Consider the following 23846-nt stretch of genomic DNA (forward strand, 5'->3'; position numbering starts at 1 on the left):
TTTGGGTGTTAATGTGTTTCAGGATCCGGAGGAAGAGCACTCGCAATACGTTACAGGAACTGAAGGGTATAAAGAACTCCATGAAGTTTTGGACTAAATTGTCACTGCCAAATGATGGGAAGGGCGGCCATCCTAAAGATGATGGTATTGCCTAGACTATTGCACTTTTTTGTGAATGTCATTTATTTGGTTTTGTAGAGCGCACTGCAGCCCGCAGGCATCGAAGCGCTTATAAGTGGAACTTAAGAAGGCTTGATTCAGTGTTACAGGAAAGTCATCCATCAAAAGTAGTCTTAGTGAAGGGTACATGGTTATACATACAGAAATAGGTACATAACAGGTTACTTAGTTACACATACAGAAATATGTACTGGGAAAGCAGGCTGAATCATACAAAGTCTGGTTTTTATGGCCTTGCGAAAGGCAGCATGAGAGTCAATAAGTCTGATGTGAGGAGGGAGGGCATTCCAGTAAGTGGCTGCCATAGTTGGGAAGCTAGTGCCGCTGGCACGGGCTTTTCGTATTTTGGGAACAGTTATGTTGGAGTAGGGTGTTCTGGCTGGCCTGGAAGCAAGGTTTTGGAGATCCTTTGGAAAAGGTACAGAGGCCAGGTTGTGGGGACACGTGTGTCAAGGCAAGGGTTTTGAAAATGATCCTTTCCTTGACTGGTAGCCAGTGAACCCGTCTCCTGAGCCCTGAGATATGATCCCTATGTGAAAGGCCTGTGGCGGCCCCAAGAGCATTGTTTTGAACTAGTTGAAGTTTGGCATAGTTTTTACCTGAGGTTCCTACAAGGAGGGCATTACAATAGTCCAATCTGGATCCAATTATAGCCCCGGCGATGGTGAGGCAGTTTTGTTGGACCAGGAAATGCATTAAGTTTGGAGTGGGATGCTGAAGTTGATGCTATGGCATTAACCTGCCTGTTCATGGTCAGGTTGGGTTCCAGATACACACCCAAGGTTTACACACCCAAGGTTTTAACCGCTTGTGAGAAAGTGATGGGGATATTGTCAACGGTGAAATATCTGTATTGTTTGTCCAGCTTGCTCAAGGTGGATGGGGAGCCAATCAGCAGATGTTCGATGTTCTCACTGTTGAGGCATAACCAGTTTTCTGCCATCCAGGATTGGATCGTAGAGTAAATGGAGTTGAGGGTGTTCAAGTCGACAAGTAGTCACATGAGAGGGGGGGATGAGCACCTGGGTGTAATCAGCATAGTTTGTGTATGAGACACCCAGTGCATCCAGGATTTTGAACAGTGGCCTCGTGAAGAGGTTATAGAGGGTGGGAGCAATGCATGAACCCTGCAGGACCCCGCAGGACCCCGCATTTAATTATGCTGGGGTTGGCAGAAGAGGATTCGGAGAAGACCTTCTTTGCTCTGTCCTGCAGGAACAAGGTTATCCAATTGCAGGCACTCTGGGAGAACTTGGCTGCAGTAGAGCGATGATGGCAGAGGGGCTTATGATCCACCAATTCAAAGGCAGCGGATAGGTCAAGGAGCAGAAGGAGCACAAGTTTGCCTGCGTCTGAGGTCATCCATCTGGTTTGAGGTCAAGGAGGGCCGTTTAGGTGTTATTGTAAAGACCGGTGGGGGGTGTCTGTACTTCCGCTCTTTATATGGTAGAGGAGAGGCACAGCGGACCCCATTCAAGATTCTCTATAGGGTAGCAATGGATGAGCAATCAAGGCCTAGCTTCTCAGGTGGTGATGCAGGCTGGTTCTTAAGTACAGTGTAGTCCCCGAACCCCCACAAAGGAATGTCCACACACTGTTACTGAAAACACAGTCTTAATATTCAAAGGTATGTACACAATCACAATAACGCACTTTGTACTTGGAAGTCAATAATGATAAATATATACACGTCTAGAGTGGTACCACTAATGTTATCAAATCTCATTAAAGTGCATCAACTGTACGGTTAAAATGTCACACAGATCAATAACGAGTAAACCAGCAATAGAGATAGGAAGGAACGCAAGATAGTTGAAACAGTAGGCAGAATGCTGGCCCCGTTACCTAGGCACAGTTCTGTGTGGAGATTCCCCCCCCCCCCCACCTGGGCAACCTGTAAATAAAGATATATAGCACAAGCCCAGTCCAAATGTTCAATAGTCTTACTTCTTCCTATTAAGGTTTTACCCCCCCCCCAAGGTACCCGGTGGAGTAGAGTTCTCCGACGATGCACCGACTGATCCTTCTTGAGTGCCTCCCTTTCAGGCGCAAGCCACAGATCGTCGAGAGGTGTTGGGGAACCTGGCGTTCGGTGTCGGGGAATCGACGGCCCTTCTTGAGTGCCCTCCCTTTAAGGCGGGAGTCACGGGTCGTCGAACGTCCGGCGGTGCACAGGGTGAACTATGGCAGGGAAGTGGGCGCTTCGTTCCTAGCGGTGCTCGTCGACGACAGAGCGTTGGCGTCCTGCAAGGAAGAGGCGTGTTGGGCACCTCTGTGACAATAGTTCTGGACCGCAAAGAGATGAAGAACTGTGGCCCAGCAAGGGCGTCGAGTCGTCGGCGTCTCTGCGGTCTGTAGGTGGCGGGAAACCCACCGGTGGATGCTCCTCGGCGCGTCGATGGTCGGGCCTTCTCCAGCGGGAGACAAGCGGCTGACGATGCAGACGAGAGCGTCCGATGATCAATTGAAGTTCTTAGGTAAACGTGAGCATGGCGACTCCGGTTGGCGACGGCGGTCGTCGACAGTGGCGGACAACAGTCCGATTTCTGTTCCTTGGACTTCTACAGCAGTCCCCGTATCGGCAGCCTGTCGAAGGTCTGTCTACCAGGGAGCGTTGGCAAAGATGCATGATGGTCTCTCGTAGCTCGGGAAGAGGGCGCCTTACCAGGTCCTCTCTGGGTCAGTCCTTGGAGGCACAGCAGCTTTCAGATTGTGAAGAAGAGCAACAGCAAGTCTTCTCGTCCAGCAGGGCTTCAAGGTCAAGCGTCAGTTAATCCAGTTACTCGTCGTAGTGGAGACTTCAGCTTCTGAACACGATTCCTAGCAGTGAGAGGTCCCCAGATATACTGTTGATCTCCCATTCATTCCGCTGGGTCACACTCAAGCATCCAATCACGACTACGGGCATTCATGCAGGCAGGCAGCCAATCAGGCACACAAGGTATTCAGGCCATTCACTTCTCTCCAGACACTCACAACAAGTTATGTGTATTGGGACAAGTACCGAGCCGTTCAACACTCCAAGCTGCATTCATGCCTGTTTCGGGCAGGGTTGTCTCAGTCATTGTGTCAACCACCAGATACTAGACACCCACAACACAGAATGCATATTCGTCACACACTCTATTCACCCAGGTCCCACCCACAACATACATCACCGGGAAGGCTCCAGCTAGTCTGACTGGGCCTTCACAACACCATATATGGCACTTCCATCCAACAGCCAGTCAGGGGGAAGGGACAGAGTCAGGGCTTCCCAGGACTTTGGGAAAACAAGGTAATGGGTAATAGAAACCAAGAGGCCACTGGGGCCATCTTGTTTTCCGTCAGGAATCAACTGATCCCAATGGCAGGGCCAGGGTATCCCAAAATGGAGGATACTCTGCGCACCTGTCAAATTCAGCATAGAGCTGCCACCAGCCCATACCCTGCTCTGTGGGCCACCCACAGGAGCCCAAAAACATACACTGGGGCACAGGGTTGTACCCCCACCCATGGGTGCCATAAGGGTATCCCACGGGTCCGTTCACCAAACCAAAAGAAAGAGCTGCACCGCCAGGAGTCCCACATGAACTCCTGCGCGGAAAACACACGATAAAAAGCAGTAAAGGACAAGGATACGGAGGCCCTGCCCCTCCGATGCATTTCCAGCATCACAGTCATGACGTGGCATGAACCCTGACTGCCATAGTGCAAGAAGATGGTGGTCTTCTAGGAGTTTCTGTACTTGCAGGTAGGCTGCTTTGTCCAGGATTTTTTATAAGAAAGGGACAGTGGTGTTAGGCCTGTAGGCCTGTAGTTCCCTGGGATTGATGGATATAAGGAAGGATTTTTAAGGAGTGGGCGAACCCACGCTTCCTTTAGTCCCATAGGGACATGGCCAGACTGGAAGGAGGCGTTAATGAATGCCGTGATGAAGGGGGCTAAGGAGGGGGCACAGTCCTTGATGACCTGTGCCGGGCAGGCATCCCCTTTGCGATTGGATCGTTTGAGGAGTGCAATGAATTCCGATTCACTCATGTCTTTAAAATCAAACAGAGGGGATTGGCTGGAGTCGGTTTCAGGTGGCGGGCTACTGTGATTGTCGTCTATAAGGTTGGCAAGTGCCCGTTAGTGTGCAAGGATTTTGGAATGTCATATTTTAAATACATAGGTCCTTCTTTAAGAAACTGGAGGGCATCAGCAGAAGCTTCCTGTGGCGAAGTAGGATAGCACGGACAACGCTATACAGACCACACGCGGAAGGAGGTATCAGAGTCCTGCACTTTGAATTATATTACATAGCAGGACAAATGCAATTCATGGTGGATTGGCTCGCTGAAGACCTCACTCCTGACACACAGATGTTGCAAACAACTGAGCCGCGTTATTTAAAGGAGATATTGAGGGGGTCTGGGGGTAGAGGACATCACTGCCTTGTACCCCTACTCAATTGGATTTGTTTGGCAAGCTCCTCAATCACCATAATATGTGCTGTCAGTGCTGCAAATTTTGACATCATATGTTTCATTTACTGCCCAAAATTAAGCTTGTCAAGGACTGCCGCCAAAAAAGGCCAACTGAACCAGTCAAAGGCCTTTTTTGCATCCAAGGGCAAAAGCAGAGATTGGGCCAGATTTCTATTTGACTTATCCACGGCTGATATTATCCAGAGTCCTCCGCACCAGATAAACCCTGACTGGTCTGGGGCCACTAAGAGAAGTTAATTCCTCCAATCTGTGTTCTCTAACTTTCGTAAAAATAATATACAGGTTCAGTAAGGCGATGGGCCATTAAGACGCACACAATGTGGGTTCTTTCCCGTGTTTGTGAATTAGAATCACCTTTGCTTCCGCAATGAGGGTGGGGGGAGAGCCTCCCTCTCCAATTGTGTTGAAAATCTCTGCTAACGGTTTTGCCAACAGCTGACCCAACACTTTATAAAAAGCAGCAGTTAGGCCATCTGGGCGTTGCGCTTTATTCAAGTTAAGGGTTTTTATAGCTCAGATGACTTCTTGTGGTTCGATTGCTGCTTCCAGGTACTCTTGTTTGCAACAGTGAGAGCCTGCATATTAATGGACTCTAGATATGTTTTGAGGAGACCTGGGTCCGTGTCTTCAGTCAAGTATAAAGTGTAGTAGAAGTCCCTGAACAATTCCCTCTTTTTGGATTCATCCCACCCGTTACCTCCCCCAATCGTCTAAGATGGTGTGTATGTAGGCTTTGTTCTCTTGTTTCAACATTTTTGCTAGCACTTTTCCTGGGATATTTCCCTCTGCATAATAGTTCTGCTTCAGCCTCATGATCATACATTAGGCTGCTAGGTTTGAGTATTCTCAGATGACTTTGGGCCATGGTCAGCTGTTGTAGAGTGCGTCATGTGGGTGTCGCATTATATAGCTACTGTGCCTCCTATTAGACTCCTCCTACCTACCACTTTCAGCATGTCCCAATGGTTCCCCACTAAATAGTCTCGGATGGTTCGCTTGAGGTGCTCCACTGTCAGCCCATCCCACAGGGCCTCTGACGGTGTGCACCAGAGGCTAGGGTTATTGCGCTGGCCCAAACCTTCAAATGTTAACATCACCATGGTATGATCGGATAATGTCATTGGTTCTATTTCAACTGTCCTAACCTGATTAATCTCGGAAGAGGGGACAAAGATATAATCGATACGGGAAGAGGAGTTATGGACATGAGAAGTGTACGTAAAGCTCATATCCGACTGGTGCAAAGTATGCAATGTCCACCAATGTGTGCTCTGTCAGCCACCCCCTAATTTTACCTGACCCTGCCTGCATCGCTGAGTATGTGTTCCTAACTGACCTGTCACTCTTACTATTCATGACCATGATCAGCGGTCCAATCTAGTCTTCCCTGCTCGGGCCTCAGACCAAAGCTCCATTCTCAGACCTCTCCCACCTGCGGACGCTACTCCCTTCCCATTTAAGTTCTGTCTGGATCTTCAATAGCTTGCTCCCGGCTTCAGGTGTGAAGAGTGTGTAATTTGCGCTCCCATTAGAACTCTAACCCAAAAGGGTATGTCCCTTTATATTTAACATTCCTTTTCCTCAACTCCTCAACTACTGGCCTCATTACGCATCTCTTAGCTAATGTGGGCTGGGAGATGTTCTGGAATATTTGTACCCTTGAGCTCCGAAATTCGATATAGCCTGCTTGTCTGGGATTGGTAACCCTAGGTCTCCTGGGGGCAACCAGACGTGGTCTCCCTCTCACTGTGCTTAGAGAGGCATCAGCTTCACCTCACTGATGATCCCCAACAAGGGTGAAACACGTGTATGGGGTTGCTGGTGGTACTCTCGTTCAGATTGGAATTGCCATTGTATTTCGGTGCTGGACTGCCCCTGGGCAGGACAAAGACTGATATGCAAATGGATATTTCCCATCTGTGAAAGGCACAGTGAGTAAAAGCAGTGGCTGCAAACTCTCAAGTGGTTAATAACCACTGAACAGGTTATCATGTCTGTTCTTGCGAGAGAGGGGCGCCCGCTACCTTTGTATAACATCTTAAGCAGTCTCACGCATAAAGAGGCCAGGTGGATACACCGTCTAGACAGTTATTATAATGGCCTAAACGAAGAATGTGTATGGCCCATTTAAACTATCTTAACCCCTCCTTTCCTGGTCCTCCCCTTGCATCTGTGTGCCGCATGCAGAGCACTTCAACCTTGTAACTCCCATCACAGGGAGCTGATTTTCTCGGCTTCCACCGGTACGTTGGATGCATGCCTCTATGGGGACTGATTTCTCCAAACTCCGCCAGCCCGTTGGATGCACATCTCCACGGGCCGCTCCAGCCTCTGGAGTCACTTCCATATGGGTTCCCCATCTGTGTATCCACACTGTTCATTTGCGAACATGCGCGGTCGCGGTGGTCTGCATCGAGTGCTCTGTAGACACCGTTTCTGCGTTTTGGGTTGCCATGGCGACCCAAGCACACTACACTGGAGTGTACCAAACGCCCCATGTTCGGCCTGTTTCCAGGCTGCACACACCCATACCTCCAGATGCAGTCCCTACACGTTGTAGGGCGGCGAGACTCCAACCGCATGGGCCGGCATTTTATCACGACCCGGGGCACGAATGATCCAGCATTTGAATCACTCGAGTGTACACACGTATACACCCCTCCTGCTACTCCGGATTTGGTTTGGCCCGCCTGAGACACAGGAAGGTAGTCTAGGCAACGGCCGTAGCTTTCTAGTCATTCAGACTGCGCTGCTGCCGGACAAACTTCTCTGCCGCTGCAGACGCCTGCGACCCTGCGGGCTTGCCAGCCTTCGGTTTTCTTCCGAATGCTTTCCTTTATAATTTACAGGTATTTCTACCCCGTGCATCACCTTCTTTGGCATACTGCCGTGATTCTGTGATTCCACATGCACGTGACTGCCTTTAAACATCACAGGAGTTACCCCTTTTCTTGGCAGCCTTTATTCATTTTATACTCCATTCCTTTTTAGCATGATCGATTGAAGGAGTCTAGTCTTCCCTCTTCCAAATCTCTGAGGAGTGAGCTATATCTTTTGCCACCTCCGCCACGCGCTGGCTGACTCAGGTGGACCAGGGCTTCGCCGCAAGTAGGACGACTAGTTCCACCTCCAGGTAGGCTTCCAGCCACCTCACCATACAGCTGTGATTCTCATCACTCAACGAGGCTATGGGATTCTTCTTTCACCATGCATTCCTCCTTCACCTTTGGGCCCCTACTATTTTCACATTATTTCACCCCCTAGCATTCTCTCGGTGTGTGAACTGAGTAGGCACGATTTTATCCAAATGGTTCCCTGCCTCATGTTCCTTTTGCTTTTTCCGTTTCCTTCTGGCATCCACTTCCGTTTGGTCAGCCCTCCCAGCTCACGCCTGGCGGCCACCATCACTCATTGAACCTGCCACCTGGGCCCCTCCACTAAATCCCTCTCCTTTCATTTTTAGGTACTGGATTCCCTGGAATACAGGATTGGTCAGCAGGGGACGGCCCTGTTCCAAGCGCCACATGTGACTCTGTACATACGTTTGTGTAGCCACATATTTTGCCTACTCCCGTCTACTCCACAGGGTATGTATTCTGTGGACTCCACCTCTAATTTTCGCATCTTCTTTTTCTGCCTCCCTCTCTAACAGAGACCGCAGTTTCTCTTTTTCGCCCCAAGGAAGGCCACATACAGATGCGATTAATGAATGGCATAGCCGAAACGTGTTTTTTCAGTGCCCTACAGCTCTACGGAGGAGCTTCTTTCCCTGAACATCCACCACAGCAGCACTGGCTATTTACTCCTTATAAGATTCTTCATCTTCACACGTTGGCATCAATTAAAACTAGGCATTCATTAATCTACAGACTTGTTTAAAATACTTGCAGGTCTACAGTCTTGAAAGGACTAACAGCCCGATAGGATTTATATGTTACAATACCCTGACTTGCTTTCAAGCAGGAACTGTTTAATTTTTTGCAAAGGAGCTAAAAACCTGTCGGATTGCTGGTTTTAGTGTTCCTTTTTTCTTTCTTCCTGATTGTGTTCTTGATTATTTCAATTTAACCAATTTTTCCTTACCTGTGATTTGTCAGTTCTAAGGATCCAAATTTTATTAATATATATGTATCTTTTGTCTGTACATACCCTCAACAAATCTTGTGTATGATTTTTGAACAATGTTTTTTTTAATGGTTTTCTTTCGAATCTAAATAGATTAAAACCTCAACTCAAACTGAGTATGTTTTCACTTTGCTGCTTCCCCTAGTGACCTTTAGGGCACAGATCCCAACCCCTCCCTCCTAGCTTACAGCTTTCTTCATAAAGTAATGGCAATGGCAATGAAATGATTATTGCTTTACTTGTGGATCTCTTTCTTGTTTGTTAAAAAGTATCTCATACCCTATGTTCCACATTAGCATTTGGGGTACCCCTATTGTTTGTATTTCAGTTTTAACTTGCACTGTGCCATCTCATCCATACCTTCCGGGCATCCCTCGGATAAAAAAAAAGACGGCCATGGGCCAACTTACTTTACCTACATGGTTTAACTATGCTGATTGGGCAATGCCCTGGTAGTTTTACCAGAGTTGTAAGAAAGTATGCCTCGATCATCGATTAGATCTTTGTAGATATTGCTGTGTTAACTCTGATAGCGGACATGACCGTCCTGATAAGAGAAGCAAACAATGTTCGTGTGGACACTTTATGTGGGTACCCCGAAACAAAAACTAGACAGAGCTGCCACATTTAGCACGGGGCTAAATCACATCAGTTGGAACACAGAAACTCTTGATGGGGCAAATAGTGCCTCTATATTTGGTCTGGGCGCACTTAAGCTAAATACATTTTTAACACTGACAATTCTCTAGGTGCGGAGGGATTCATTAAGAGCTACGAGTATACTTTATCCCAGATTTCTACATGTTCAGTGTGCAATCTGAAAAGTAGAACAGGGTTACCTATTAACTCCAACCTTAGCTATTCACGGAGGTTTGATAAGGCGGTGCATGGAGCTAAAATAAACCAGAGAGATATTAAAATGATTGCCTTTAAAGTGCGGACTAGGAGAGCAACCCATCGGAAATAGCTCAGAGGACACTCGACAACTGGACTTGGCTTTGCAGCATTCTCTAGCAACATTTGCCAGTTCGAGAGATGATTGTGCCTTTTGGACCATTAGGACTATCCTTAAACCGACTGGAACCTAAATCAGTCGGGTTTCACAGGACGGCGGAATTGACTATTTTAACAGTACTATAGGTTCAAAGGATAATTAATATGGTAACTATAACCCTGACAACTATACATGTGACTATCTGCTCAGTGTAGACCAACTTGAGTCTATCATTAAAAGCTGTAAACCTTCTCAGGCCCCCAGCCCGGCCCAAATGACATTTATCATCTTTTGTTAAGCATGAATCCCCTTCTGTGGGCTAAAATATTGCATCAATTCATATTGATCAGAAGGAATATTCCCTTATACATGGACTGACAGCTCTATTGTCAGTGTCTATAATAAGGGGCATGGAGATACACCTTGCACCTACAGAATTGCGGTAATGTTAGATGTGCCTGCTAAAATATATCCTCGAGTTCTCTTAAATCAACTGAAAAATTGGATTGAAGCGTCTGACATTAAATGGGTTTCCGTAAGAATTCTAGTACTCTAGACAAAATACTAGCATTGGTCACTACAGTCGACATTGCACAGATCACCTGTAACCAGCCCACTTGCACTGCCTCTATCAAATTTAGTTAGCATTTGGCACGGTAGTTCGGAGTAACCTCTGATCTAAAATGCATAAAATGGAACATTACGAGGGGCCCATAAACTATGCCCATTGCCCTACCCACCGAAAATAGGGGAAAGTGTCATGCAGTGGTTGAGATATGCTGATGACAGTCATTATGGACTATACCCCAAATGGACTGCAATCTCAACTTAACCTGTTGAGCATCTATGCGTCACAGAACCATCACAGAACGGTCTAAAATAATATTGGGAAATCCAAGATCATGGTTTTCCACCCCACTTTATCCAACAATAGGGGATTTAAGTGGGCTCTTAATAAGAGGACTGTGGATATAGTCACCAGAGTATAAATATCAAGGCAAAAAATATACAAGTTATGTTGGTGCTCACAACACCAAAATACCCATCTAAAAGTCCTTCAACAAATGGGTGTACTCGAGCCTTTTCATATAAGCATGGGGGCATGCAGTTAATACAATTAAAGTCTATCGCACTAGGATCCTCCCTCTAATCACATTTGGTGCAGAAATCTGGGCCACCAAATATAGAAAACAACTAGATTGTATCGAGAGTAAATGCTTGAAGCCACTGCTCAAACACCCTGATTGAACAGGTTTATTTAGAATGCAATGTCTGCCGGTTTAATTCTGATATGATTGAGGGAAGGCTGAATTTCCATTCTAACTGGGCTAACGCTGTTTCAGGTACTTTGCTCTGGTTGTCATGGGTTATAGCGCCTGTATTTCATTCCGGAGGGGATGGGCCCTGGATAACATAGGTTACTAACCGTAGATGTGATCACTATAAAGGAAGGACACGACTTAACATCATGGCTGTTGACACTGAACAGAATGTTAAAGACCTGTTTTACCAAGTTGAATACCGCCTATTTTATACAGTCTAAGCGTGACATATTGGGATTGCCAACCTACAGAACCTCATTTTCCAGCACGAACATTGTTTGGAGATATCTGAAAATCAAATTCAATCTGGTCAATACATTTGAGATAATCGGGGCCAGACTAAAAATCCCTAGAGTGGAACTCACTTGTAGACTATGCAGGGATACCACAAAACAGCTTTTAGCTGATTGTGACAGGCATTGTAACGAAAGAACACACGACCAGTCTATGGCAATCTTGCTAAAAATCAACTAACCTTAAGCAATATCTTAGAACACTACATGGCAGGTAATAATTTGGTATACCATTTAAATGCATTTTGTTAAGTCATCGAAAATATACTCGACGGATTGACTGAAGTGATTTGGCTTTCTTTATGAAGCCTGTACAGAATTGTCTACCTGTGTTTTAATGTAACTGCTGTATGGTTATTTTATTTATTGTTCTCTATATACAGAATGATAAAAAGTCTAATTGACTACATGATCAATAAAATAAAAGTTGTATTGGCGACCTTATTAGGGATTTTTTAGTATGCATGGCAAGGGGCAGGGGATGGATAATGTATAAACTAAAATTACTGCTAATAAATTTGACCTAAACTACCAACGTGAGCGTTACTTACAGCAACGTTCTCAAGCTTAACAAAACACTACTTTAAACACAGTGGCGGCTGGCGAGTTTGAAAGCTGGTGGGGCGTAAATTTCCCAGGGCGAATTGAGTATCGAGCGCGCGCAGCGTTCGAAAAATGGCCTACAAAAGGTGCAATTTACTGTCCAAAAAACCCACCGAAATATGAAAAAAGCATTCAGTTTTACATATTAATGGTGGTACATTATTCTTACATGTGCAAGTGTGATGGTGTATTTTACAGCAGCTTGTATTGAAAATAGCTGGTACTATGGTGTATGCATAAAGAAATTCATTATATAGTCAGTCATGATGGAAACATGTTGTCATGCTGTTACTAATTGTAATCATCAATTTGAGCAACAGTAAATGTGATGCTCCTACTTGTCCTGACAGTTAAGGCATTTATAACGCACATATACACAAGGGTTTCAGAAAGTTTCACAAAGTGTTTCAAAAAGGGTGAAACTTAACCCTTAGGTACAAAATGATGCCATTCCCATGGGATGTACATATAATCTTTGCGTGCAGGAATAGTAACGCCTTTATTATCTGTTATACGAGCGCTTTATAGTTCCATGCCCAGTCCTTACATTAACCTCCTCCTTCAATCATCCCATGAGGTGCTTGAATGGGAAAAGCTGGGATTCTGTTTGAATGTGCTTAGTCGTATTCAAAGATTCCTGGGATAAAGCGCTCACAGAAGGTGTGTGGTAAACATACCTGCAGGACCATGTGTGATCACTGCCCACCCAGACCCTACTAATGCATGACTGTGGTGGGCACGTGCACAATACTGCTAGGCCCCATGCACTGCAAGCTGTGCCACCCATATGCCAAAGTCTGCCTCCCCTCGCACCCGCCCCCTCTGCCCCCATCCATAGCTCTGGCGCCAGCACTGCAGCTGGCACTTAATGAGGGTCGTAAAGAATCCTGCCTGGCACCTTGGCTCCCTTTTCCCTTTGCACCCCTCACCCCCGCTCCCAACAGGCTTCACACTCCTTCCTCTGCGTTATCAACCCTCCGGACCGGATGCCTTTTAAACTTGCTCCACTGCCCCCACACACGAGTGCGGGGACAGACAACTGCGATGCGCCGACCCCCGCCTACAGCTGCACCAGAATGCCCGATCGTGTGCCCCCACCGACCGGGCCACCCATTATATTCGCCTACTCTAAATATGTATGTATATGCTGCATATACATACATATTTAGATTAGAATATGCTGTGACCAGACCGCAGCAATCCCTAATCTGGAGCACCCTCTATGACTCTGGTCACGGTCGGAGTCGGACCTTGATGACAGACTGAGTCAAGGTCCGACTCCGACCGTGACCAGAGCCAGCCGGCCATCGACTCTCGGCTGGGCTCCTCTCGTGCTTGGCAAGCAGAGAGAAAGGAAAGCCACCGAATGCCGATGCGGATGCACGCCATGGCTACTAGGCCCTGCTGCATCGGATGCAGCAGGGCCTAGTTGCCAATGCCATGGCGCACGGTCCGGACCGGCTGGACTCGGAGCCTGGGGGAATGTTAAGGCCAGATTGACATGACACGACCAGCAGTGTTGCAGTTGTTAGTTTACTTACTTACTGGCTGGCTGGCGGACTGGCGGAGGATTGTTGCAAACTTCTTGGGCACTAGGCTGATCAGCTACACGAGGAGTCTTTTCTTTAAATTAGTGTAGGCGTGGGCGGACCCACGCAGGCGTTTCCCCATCCAATTGGATGATGTGCACCTATCCACCATTCAGCATTCAACCCACGTAAAACTCACAACTCCTCCCACCGCCCTGTCTGCCTCACAAAATCCAACAACACACTACTCCTCCTCCTGCCACTCACCCCGTCACCTCCCAACAAAGCCTTCCCACTCAACTCAGCCACACTCTGCGCAGACAATCGAACCCTCATCAATTCTTTCTCTACAGCATGTCTCTCACACCTAAACAGAAAATGTTCCACAGTCTCAGACACTCCACACACCGCACAGTCCCTTGACTCTCGCTTCCCCACTCTAAACAGACAGTCATTCAGCCCGATATGCCCTAGTCTCAATCGATTCAGCATCACCACCTCCCCCCTCCTCCGTTCTAGACTTCCCGGATCCACGTTTACTGACACTTTCTCACGAATACCAAACATCCACCTGCCTTTCACCCCACTCACCCACTTCTCCTGCCACTCATCCATGACCCGCCTCACCATCACTGCCTTCATCTCATCCACACTCAAAGGAAACCTTACATCAACCGCTTCCCTTCTCATACGCTCACCCGCCGCCAGATCAACTAACTCATTTCCCAGAATGCCGCTATGACTGGGGACCCACGCCAACTCCAGATCCATCCCCCCACGCACACATCGATCAATCTTTCTCCTGATATCCAAAATCACATCCTTCCTATCACCATCCCCTGCCACAATCGCCTGCAACCCACTCAATGAATCTGAAAATACCACTACTTTCTCAAACCTCAACTCGCATACCCCTTCAATTGCCATTGCAATCGCCACCAACTCAGCCGTACAAATTGACACATCATCCGTCAGACGCCCCACTTTATACTCCCCAGTGCTTTCCAAATAATACACCATTCTCTCTTCCAGATACCGGATCCTTTGAACCATCGGTGAACACCCTGCACCCTTCTTTCTCTGCCACATATGCCTGACCCAAAGCTTTGATCTCACCCCGCAATCCCCGCTTCTTTGACACCACACTCGTCAACTCCAAGCACACCTTTGGAGACCCCATCATCCACATCGGACACCTCACCAGATCCATATCTGTCACAACCATCAACTCGCCTACACCCCACTGCACCCCCTTCTCCCACATGTGAAACCCCAAAGTGCCCCCTTTCCTCCTCCACCGATCCCCATAATAGTCAAACCTCCAATTATACCGCAAACATTCACGTACCGGATGAGCCACACTCTTCGCACTACACTTCACCCACCACCTCATATTCAACATATCCCTTCTCAATCCCAATGGCATCTCCCCCACAAGTACCTGAACCGCATTCATTGGAGAGGACCTCATCACACCCGAACACACTCTCAATGCTCTCGCCTGCACCCTATCCAACCGCAACTTCTGACTCATTGTGAAACCCACTGCCACCTGACATCCGAAATCTAACACACTCAAAATCAATCCCTTATATAACATTCGTAAACACTTCTGCTGGGCACCCCACTCTTTCCCAGTCACCGCCCGCAACAAATTCAGCCTGCGTTTACACTTGTCCATCACTCCATCCACTTGCACGTTCCAATTCAACTTTCTATCCAGAATCACCCCCAAGTACCGGAACTCCTTCACACTCTTCACCCTCTCACCTTTCAAAACCAAGTTCAACTCCTGCTGCACTCTTCTCCTCGAAAACACCATACTCTCACTTTTTTCCATAGACACCGAAAAGCCCCATTTCCCACACCACTCCTCCATGCGTACTATCACAGCTTGCAACCGACTCTGCACCATCAACAAACTCCGCCCTCTTACCCATACCACACCATCATCCGCAAAGAAATCTACCTGACACCCGATTCCCATCATAGCCCGAATCAGCCCATCCACCATCACATTAAACAGCATTGCACTAATCACACTTCCCTGCGGTGTCCCATTCTCCATCTTCCAAACTTCAGACAGCACCCCCCTCACTCTCACCTGAAAGGTCCTATCCGCCAAAAATGCCCTTATCCACCGAAACATCCTCCCCTTCACACCCATCTCCAACAATCTTACCAACAACCCACTCTTCCACACCATATCATAAGCCTTTTCCAAATCCAAAAAGAACGCTCCCACCAACTCTCCATCACATAATGCCTCCTCCACCCCAGTCACTAATCTCACTAATGGATCAGCCACCGACCGATTCTTCCTGAACCCACTCTGAAAGTCACTCAAACACCCATTCGACTCCAAATAAAACCCCAATCGCTCAACCACCATCCGTTCCATAACTTTACACATCACAACAGTCGACGCAATCGGCCTATACGACTTACACTCCGTTGGAACCTTTCCACCCTTCAAAATCGCCACCACAATCGCTCTTTTCCACAACTTCGGCAAAACACCACTCTTCCAAATCTCATTGATCAGAGCTAATACTTCCAACTTACATTCTACCGGCAACTTCTCCAAAAATACATACATAACACCATCCACCCCTGGACTTGACCACTTCCCCTTCCGAATCGCACCATCCAACTCCAACATCGAAAACGGGACCTCATATTGCTCTTCCCAAGGCCCAACATTCGCCAACACCTCCCGCATCCCCTCCTCTACCACACCCATTCGTAACCTCACCGCTTCTGGGAAGTTCCCCGAACTGTGCATCCCCGCAAAATACTCAATTTGCCTTTTCCCCATCCTCACTAATCACCTCTTCTCCTTTTAACAACACTGACATTCCACCCTGTGGTCTCATTAATCCAGACATCCGCTTGAACTGTTTCCATACCTCACCCACATCAGAATCACTCCCCAGGGACCCACAATAACCCCTCCAATAACCACGCTTCCGTTCCCTAATTACTCTCTGCGCCATAGCTTTAGCCTTTTTATATGTCACCAAATCCACTATCATTCCTGACCTTACCGCCCTGGCCCTAGCCTTCTTACGTTCCGCCACAGCTCTCGAACATTCCACCGTCCACCAAGGTACCTCAATCTTCCCACTCTTCCCCTTCTCAATCTCTGGAACTGCCGCCTCAGACGCTGCTCTCATTCCCTGCACCAAATATGCATTCCATTCATCCACCCCCCCCCCCATCTCTACCTCGAGGAACAATCACTTCCTGACACACTCTTTTATACATCTCCCAATCAGCCTTCTTAAAATTCAACCGTCTCCCAGTCATTCGTGGCCTGATCCCTACCTCACCCCTTACAGTCACCAAGATACCAGAATGATTACTCCCCATGTCCCCATCCACACGCACCTCCCAATCACATTCACCCGCTATAGCAGCAGACACCCAGGACAAATCCAAGCACGACAACTTCCCAGTTCTCACATCCAACCGCGTACCTGAACCATCATTCAGCAAAACCAGACTCAATTCATCCGCCATGTCCTCCAACAATTCCCCATTCGTATCTGTCCGATCGCTACCCCACAACGTGTTGGCACTGTTAAAATCGCCACACAAAACGTCCCACATGTCCCCTTATCACATCAGACAGCACACCCACTTCCACCACCTCACACGGATTATAATAATTCAGCATCAATACTTCCGATCCTCCTACCCGTATCCCCGCCCCAATCGCCTCTACTGCTCCATCCACCACAATCTCCCTTGCTACCAACCCCTTTCAAACCACTAGAGCCACACCCCCCACTCTCCCTTCCAACCTATCCTTACAAAACAGCTCAAAACCCGGAATCACAAACCTCAGATCACCCCTCAACCACGTCTCCTGAATACAAACCACGTCAACATTCAATTCCCCGCACAACACCGCTTTCAACTCCTGTCCATTCCTCAACAAACTCCTCGCGTTCCACGGCAAAATCCTCATGCCGGGACCCCACTCTGCATCCGCATTTTAGCAACCATCTTAAATACATCCTCTTCCACCACATCCACAACACTCAAATACCTCCGCCCCGCTTCCACCACTCCTTTTGTAAGATCCGACACACTGATAGACGCATTCCTCTGAACCAACTCCAGCACACTCACTATGAAGCACATTAACTCAGTTTTCGAAACCCATCACTTTCTTCCTTCCCACACCCTCTTCCACTACCAGCTCTTTCGCACTCACCTCACTTGCTACGCGTGCCGGTTTCACCTTTGCTACAGCCTCCGCTACAGCCTCCGCATATGACAAACCTTCCGCCGCCCTAACCTGCACCACCTCTCTCGCCACCCTGGGACTCTCACACCCCCTAAACACAGTAGAATGCCCTCCCCCACAATTCACACACTTCATCGGGGTCTCCACCTTGCATTCCTTAATATCATGATCCCCTCCACACCTCCCACAATGTCTCTCATTCCTGCATACTCTCGCCATATGCCCAAACTGTTGGCACTTATAACACCTTATTGGCATCGCGACATAAGCTTTCACACGGAACCTCTGATATCCCAACTCCACCATTTCCGGACACTCCTTCCTCGCAAATCTCACTGCTACTGTCGTGGATATTACATCCCCACGTGCATCTCTCCTCCCCAACCTCCACGCTTCCACCACCCCAACATCCACCAATTTATCTTCTATCTCAGACATATTCACAGCCACCGGCACTCCATACAACACCCCCTTACACGACACACCACTTTGATCAATCGCATGTACCGGATGTCTACCCAAACAACGCACCTCCAGAATCTTAGCCTTGCTATCAGCATTCGTTCCCTCCACTAGCAACCGACCCCCAGCCACCACTAGCACCCGAGTAACATCCCCCACAGCTGCCTCTATCCATCTAGCAATTTCCAATGGATTCACCCCCAGAAATGTCTTTTTGCGACTATCAGGCTTCAATACCACCTTCCACACACTATCACACTGCATCTTCTCCGCCTCCAACACACCGCTCCCCAAAGCCCCCAGCTCCTCCAAACCACCTTTTTCCTGAGACTCCGACCCTGAGGTGTCCTGAACCAACCCTCCTTCATTATTCCTCTGAGGAGACCTGCTGCGAAGCCATCCCCCATTTCCCCCTTTCCCCTCCTCCACAGATGAGGATCTCACAGATGACACCTTTCCCCTCTTCTCCCTTTCCTCCACCCCTCCTTTCTTTCCAGGCTTCCCGTCCCCCTTTCCCATCCTTACCTCCTCCTCTGGACACACTTTTCCCTTGCCCCCGCCTAAGGAGACCTCTCAGCCTCCTCAAGCCCAACTCCCTCCTCCCAGTCACCGCTCCGCCCTGCCTGAGTCCGCCCACATGGGAAACCGGCAGCAACCTGGAAGTAGAACCAGCGCCAGCCATCTCCTCTACACGAGGAGTCACGAGTCCGACTGGAGTCGAGCAAAGTTGTGACGATGATCCCGAGGTGGCGCACACACCCTGCGCCATCACCCCACCCCCACTCAAATGTCATTGGCTGGCAAACAGCCAATGGCGTTTCTGTATCTATGGGCTGACTGAGACAGCAGATCAATTGCACTGTTTGCGTATATATTATTATTGGCGGGGCCAGCACTTGAGCGCCCCGCCAGCCTCTAGGTTAAATGGCTTTTACGTAAAGTGCGTGGAGCTACGAGCTCCATGCACTTTACTATAAGAAAATCAGCGTAAAATGGGATGCGCCCCGCTGTGGCTGCCGGCCCTGATAAGGCAGTCACTGAGATCATGGTAATGTCGTATTTTATTTATTTATTGCGGTTTTGTGACGCAGCTCGCTGCAGTGCTGCGCTGCTGATGGCAAATAAATACACACACGATTCAGAAGTTCAGAACTTCTGAATTTGCGTACAGAAGTAGTTGAGACTTAAAATACTTATACCTTGGTGAGGGGGGCAGTGGGGGGGGGATTATGGGGGCAGTGCCCCCCCGCCCTATGAAAGCGGCCGCCACTGCTTCAACAAGCACTGGCAATGCCAACAGTTTTGCTTTTACATAGACACGGGAAAGGCATTTGCCAGGCATTGCCGTAATAGTACTAACGGGCCATAAATGGTAGTATCGTGATAATGGTGCACGCACCTGAGCATATGATCGCAGCAGGGATGTTGCTAGGTCTGAAAAAGATCCGGGGCTATGTTAATGTCGGAACTAGCTAGCCTTTTGGCTGTAGCCCTTGAGATTCTATCTGGGGCTACAACCAAAAGATCTGGGGCTATAGTCCCCTCAGCCCCCCATCCCCTACCAACACCTCTGGATAGCAGTGCCTGGCAAATGCCTATCCAATACCTACACACAAGCTGAAACTGTTGGCTTTGCTAATCCTTGTTTTTAACAAAGTTAAAAGTTAAAGTTCAGTGAAGGACACACGTACTGCTTATAAATCAAGTGACTAAAGGCAAACCTGGTTAAGACATTTGTATTACACCAGTAGTGAATTTACAGCACCATTTAAATCACCAGCCCTCAGAAGACCGCTTAGAAAAAAAAAAACTGGCAGGTACTGCAAGTGCAAAATTGAATATTAAGCTTGATACGGTTTGTTCAAACAAAATCCCAGGAGGGTTTGTTTTGGGCAGGGACAGGAGGATGTGTGCGCGAATGGCCATCAGCAGTGGTCGAAGTGTGCGGGAGTGGTGCTACTCTACTTTTTTAAATTACGTTTTACAGCTCCTATACGTTTATTTTAAAAAGAAACTGTGCCAGAATGGCTTCGTTTTTAAAATAAAAGTGTAGGAAGACGTTGCAGCTTGCACTTTCAGTGCACTGCACTGAACGTTCCCTTAAACAGCAGGTGCAAGTCTTTGGGGGTTTGTATTCTGTGTGAGAGGGGGTGTGGTGATGGGGTTTGTGGGTAGCGGGTGCAGGCCAGCAGGGAACATAGTTCCACTACTTTTCGTACACTGGCCACAGGATTAGCATGGCCAGTCAATGTGTGGGTAAATAACCCAACGTTACTAGCTTTGTGTGCCCTCTCATATGCCATCTCTCCCTAGCTGTTCTCCAATTCATTAATTTCGGCTTATAGGTAAAGCGCCATTTTATAGCTAAAAAGGCTATGTTTCCCTATCGCACGCTGAGATCCAAGGGATAGACAGACATGCGCAAGAACCAGACTATTGCCAGCGCAGTTTCCTTAAGAGAGCATTTAGAGGTCCACACGCACGTGCTTGCGGATATGTACAAACTTGTATCTAGGTGAGATTAAGGCAGTGTTTTTACTATTTGACAGGAACAGACCAGACCAGACACGCCCAACACTATTACACTAACGCTTACGCAAGGCGGCAACACCACAGAGTTCTGTCAGATGAAACTCGTTTATTGAAAACAGTTTAGAAAAACACACGTTAAGTGAAGTCCCGTGGTGGCCCTGGCGTTAGGTGGACGTGAGTAGCTCAACTAATCCACAAGGAAGAAAAAAGCCGTCAAAATTACGATGTAAAATGGACCACCTTTAAAAAAAATTAGAAGTGCATGACACATGACAAAGAAGAAGAGTCGGTTGTTAATAAGCCAAGAGGAATTCTCCTGGTTTTCCTTTTGTTCTCGGGTTTTGAAAACACAGGAGTAGTAATTCTATGTGTTGAAAGACCCAATCAGGGAGGTTCTACAGGAGGAGACCCCACACAACAGTCGATTGAGAATACTTCCGAGGCTCCACAGCTGCAAAACTATGTTAAACAAATCTATGGACGGCTCATCTTTTAGAATTAAAGTGAAGGAGGGGAGTAATCAAGCTGTCCCAGCAAAGACAGGTGGGGTTCTCCGGCAGTGCCACCATCACTCACCCAGACGCTGCATGTAAGGCTCGAAGTTCTCGTTGCTGATCATGTTCCATGTGCCGCCGAAGTCTGAGGGAGCGGGGGGCGCCATTCTTCGCGGGGGGGTGCTAGACTGCAGTACAACGCCCGTTGTGCAGCGGGGCTCTGGTCTTGGCGTAAGAAACTGACAAGATCACAGCGCTCTAAATACCGGTGCCGGTTGTCTGATCTGTGCTTTATTAACGTTTGGAAAGGCGGCGCAGGGGCGGGGCCGCCCGGGGCGGGGTCAAGTAAAAAAGGAGAGGGACGCTCCAAAGTTCTAGCACAGCGGTTCGGGCCCCTTGTCACAGCACACTGGGGTGCATTGTACCTTGGAGCTGTAATGGCACTGGGGCATCGAGAGATATGCAAGCGAGGTTACAGAGGTCATCACTCCCATGGGGGTATCACACATTGATTGTATAATTCGGCGCTGTACTACACACTCCCTGGGGTACGGGGCGTACAGAAGCCAGCACGAGGTGGAATGGGAGACTGCGACATCTTGGGGACTGGAGGCTATCGGCACCGCATACGGTGGTGGTGACACAATAAGACATAGCACAGTACACCGTTGGGGGGCGGGTATGGTGCTTATCAAAGCGCTCTGGAATAGGGAGCAACAGTAGAGCACATGGGCCGCGATAGAACACACGACTCCCAGCACAATGTATGCACAGAAGCTGACAAAACACATGGCGGATCGGGGGCCCTGGCACAGCACACGTGGGCACAGGGTGACCTTTGCCATACTTGCCTAAAACAGAGATTGGGCACGCCCCTGTGCTGGTAGCCACCAGGACAGAGCAGCGAATTACTTTCAGCTGCTGCGAATTATTTGCAAATATTTTTATCATTTCTGGAGCAAATGTCACCCAGTGGCGAGTTGGCAGAGTTAGAAGTGCCCCTGCTCTCTGCCAGAGGGCACTGGGCCAAGTAAACTCTTGGTGGCTACAGCGATCCTCCAATCACAGGGGGGGGCAAGTGCACACCCTGCAAGGGAGTAAATGTGAGCACTGGAGATTGTGTGCTGCAGTGCGCACACGGCATTTCTTCAGTTATCTGCACCTGGCATCAATGAGTCAATGAAATAGTGAGCCCACCACCAATTTAAAACTGAACAGGTACAGAAAAGGGGGTTGTACGGGGCCAGGGCCAAGTTAGTCACCCGGCCATTCGCATCTTCTCTCAAGAAATGCTAGAAGACAAATACATTTCCGAAGTGGCCGGTATCGCTGGATTAAAGCTGAGTTCCTCTCGGGTGTTCTGCCTGAATGTGCCCAGCCTAAAAGACCTTTCCATGTCGTCCAATCTGAGCTAACACCTTGCTTGGATATTTGCACATTACTTTGGTTTTAGTGGCAGCTTGGAGCGTTTTTCCTCGTTGTCAATTTTGGAATGCACTCTCAGAATGTATACTCCAAGATCCAGAATGCAATGTCTCTCTTTGGCCCTGCTTCCTCAAGAGGCTTTAGGAGTTCAGACTGCCAAGCACACTGGTCTTTTTCTTCCGGCCGTCGTGCTTCATGCTGGGTCTCCCTCCCATATTCAGGGAAATAGAGCCTCGAAATGATATATCACTCTGTTATACAATGCAGTTCATCGAAAGGCAACATTTCTATTGGGCAATCAGTTGCATTGGGAAGCCTGGACCGTGAAACTTGGAGACAAAGTTTCTGACCACATTTGATCAAGAGATTTCAGCGAGGAGTGCTAAATCCTGGCACTTGGAGGCCAAGTTCCCAATCCTGTTTGTTAATGGAATGAGCTGGGAAATATTGAATTCTGGAACTTGGATGCCTCGTGATGAGTATGTCAGTAATGATAGAAACATGTGGTATTTTAAATACCACCTAATTTTCAATTTGAATCGCATGGGATATTTACTGCATTGGTGCACATAGAAAGTACCACACGCAGAAGAAATATGGATTGTTTATCCAATGCAGTAGCACTTTCTATGTACTCCATGCACAAAATATACTATGCAATCCCGAGTCCTAAATATGTTTATATTTATTATGTTTAGTTCATTTATAATGTACTGAAATGCAGACTTAACTTTGCCTAGTCTGGAAAAGTGACAAGTCGCCTGTATGATCAAAATTGAATGTGAATTCCAGCCAAGCAGATCCATTAGGTCTTTAAAGCCTCGTGAAATTGTAACATTGGAGTCAGCCTGCAATATTCTCCAAGTAGAGCATTTCAGTGGTGATGGGCATGGACTAAAGTGAGCGGTCTTTTCTGCTTCTGCATTTTTTTTATTTTTTATTTGATTTAATTGCAATGCAATTTTTACAAAGAAACAACGACATCAAACGTCATGGTAAAATTGAGAGTGAAGGCGGATCCTACTTCTAAGATGAATCTCCTTGGTGCATTTGCTGAATATCAAAACGAAATAATCTTAATCTTAAACCGTGATTTAACTACATCAGTCCAGTAGCCTGTTGGTGTCCTTTCCATGTGTTGGAGATCTAGTGTCTTGGGGAAG

General features: G+C 47.8%; 1 protein-coding gene across 1 annotated transcript in view; it reads right to left on the reverse strand.

The window, feature by feature from the left end:
- RBP7 (retinol binding protein 7) overlaps positions 1-21561 on the reverse strand; it is a 179266-nt gene extending 157705 nt beyond the window's left edge. The window contains exon 1 of the mRNA XM_069610003.1: positions 21341-21561. Coding sequence (XP_069466104.1) covers positions 21341-21425 — 85 coding nt within the window. The 5' untranslated portion in view covers positions 21426-21561. The remainder of the gene's footprint in view (positions 1-21340) is intronic.
- Between the last annotated feature and the right edge of the window lie 2285 nt (positions 21562-23846).

This window comes from Ambystoma mexicanum, chromosome 8 (assembly GCF_040938575.1).
Source record: "Ambystoma mexicanum isolate Mex_15411 chromosome 8, UKY_AmexF1_1, whole genome shotgun sequence".
NCBI classification, from domain to species: Eukaryota; Metazoa; Chordata; class Amphibia; order Caudata; family Ambystomatidae; genus Ambystoma; species Ambystoma mexicanum.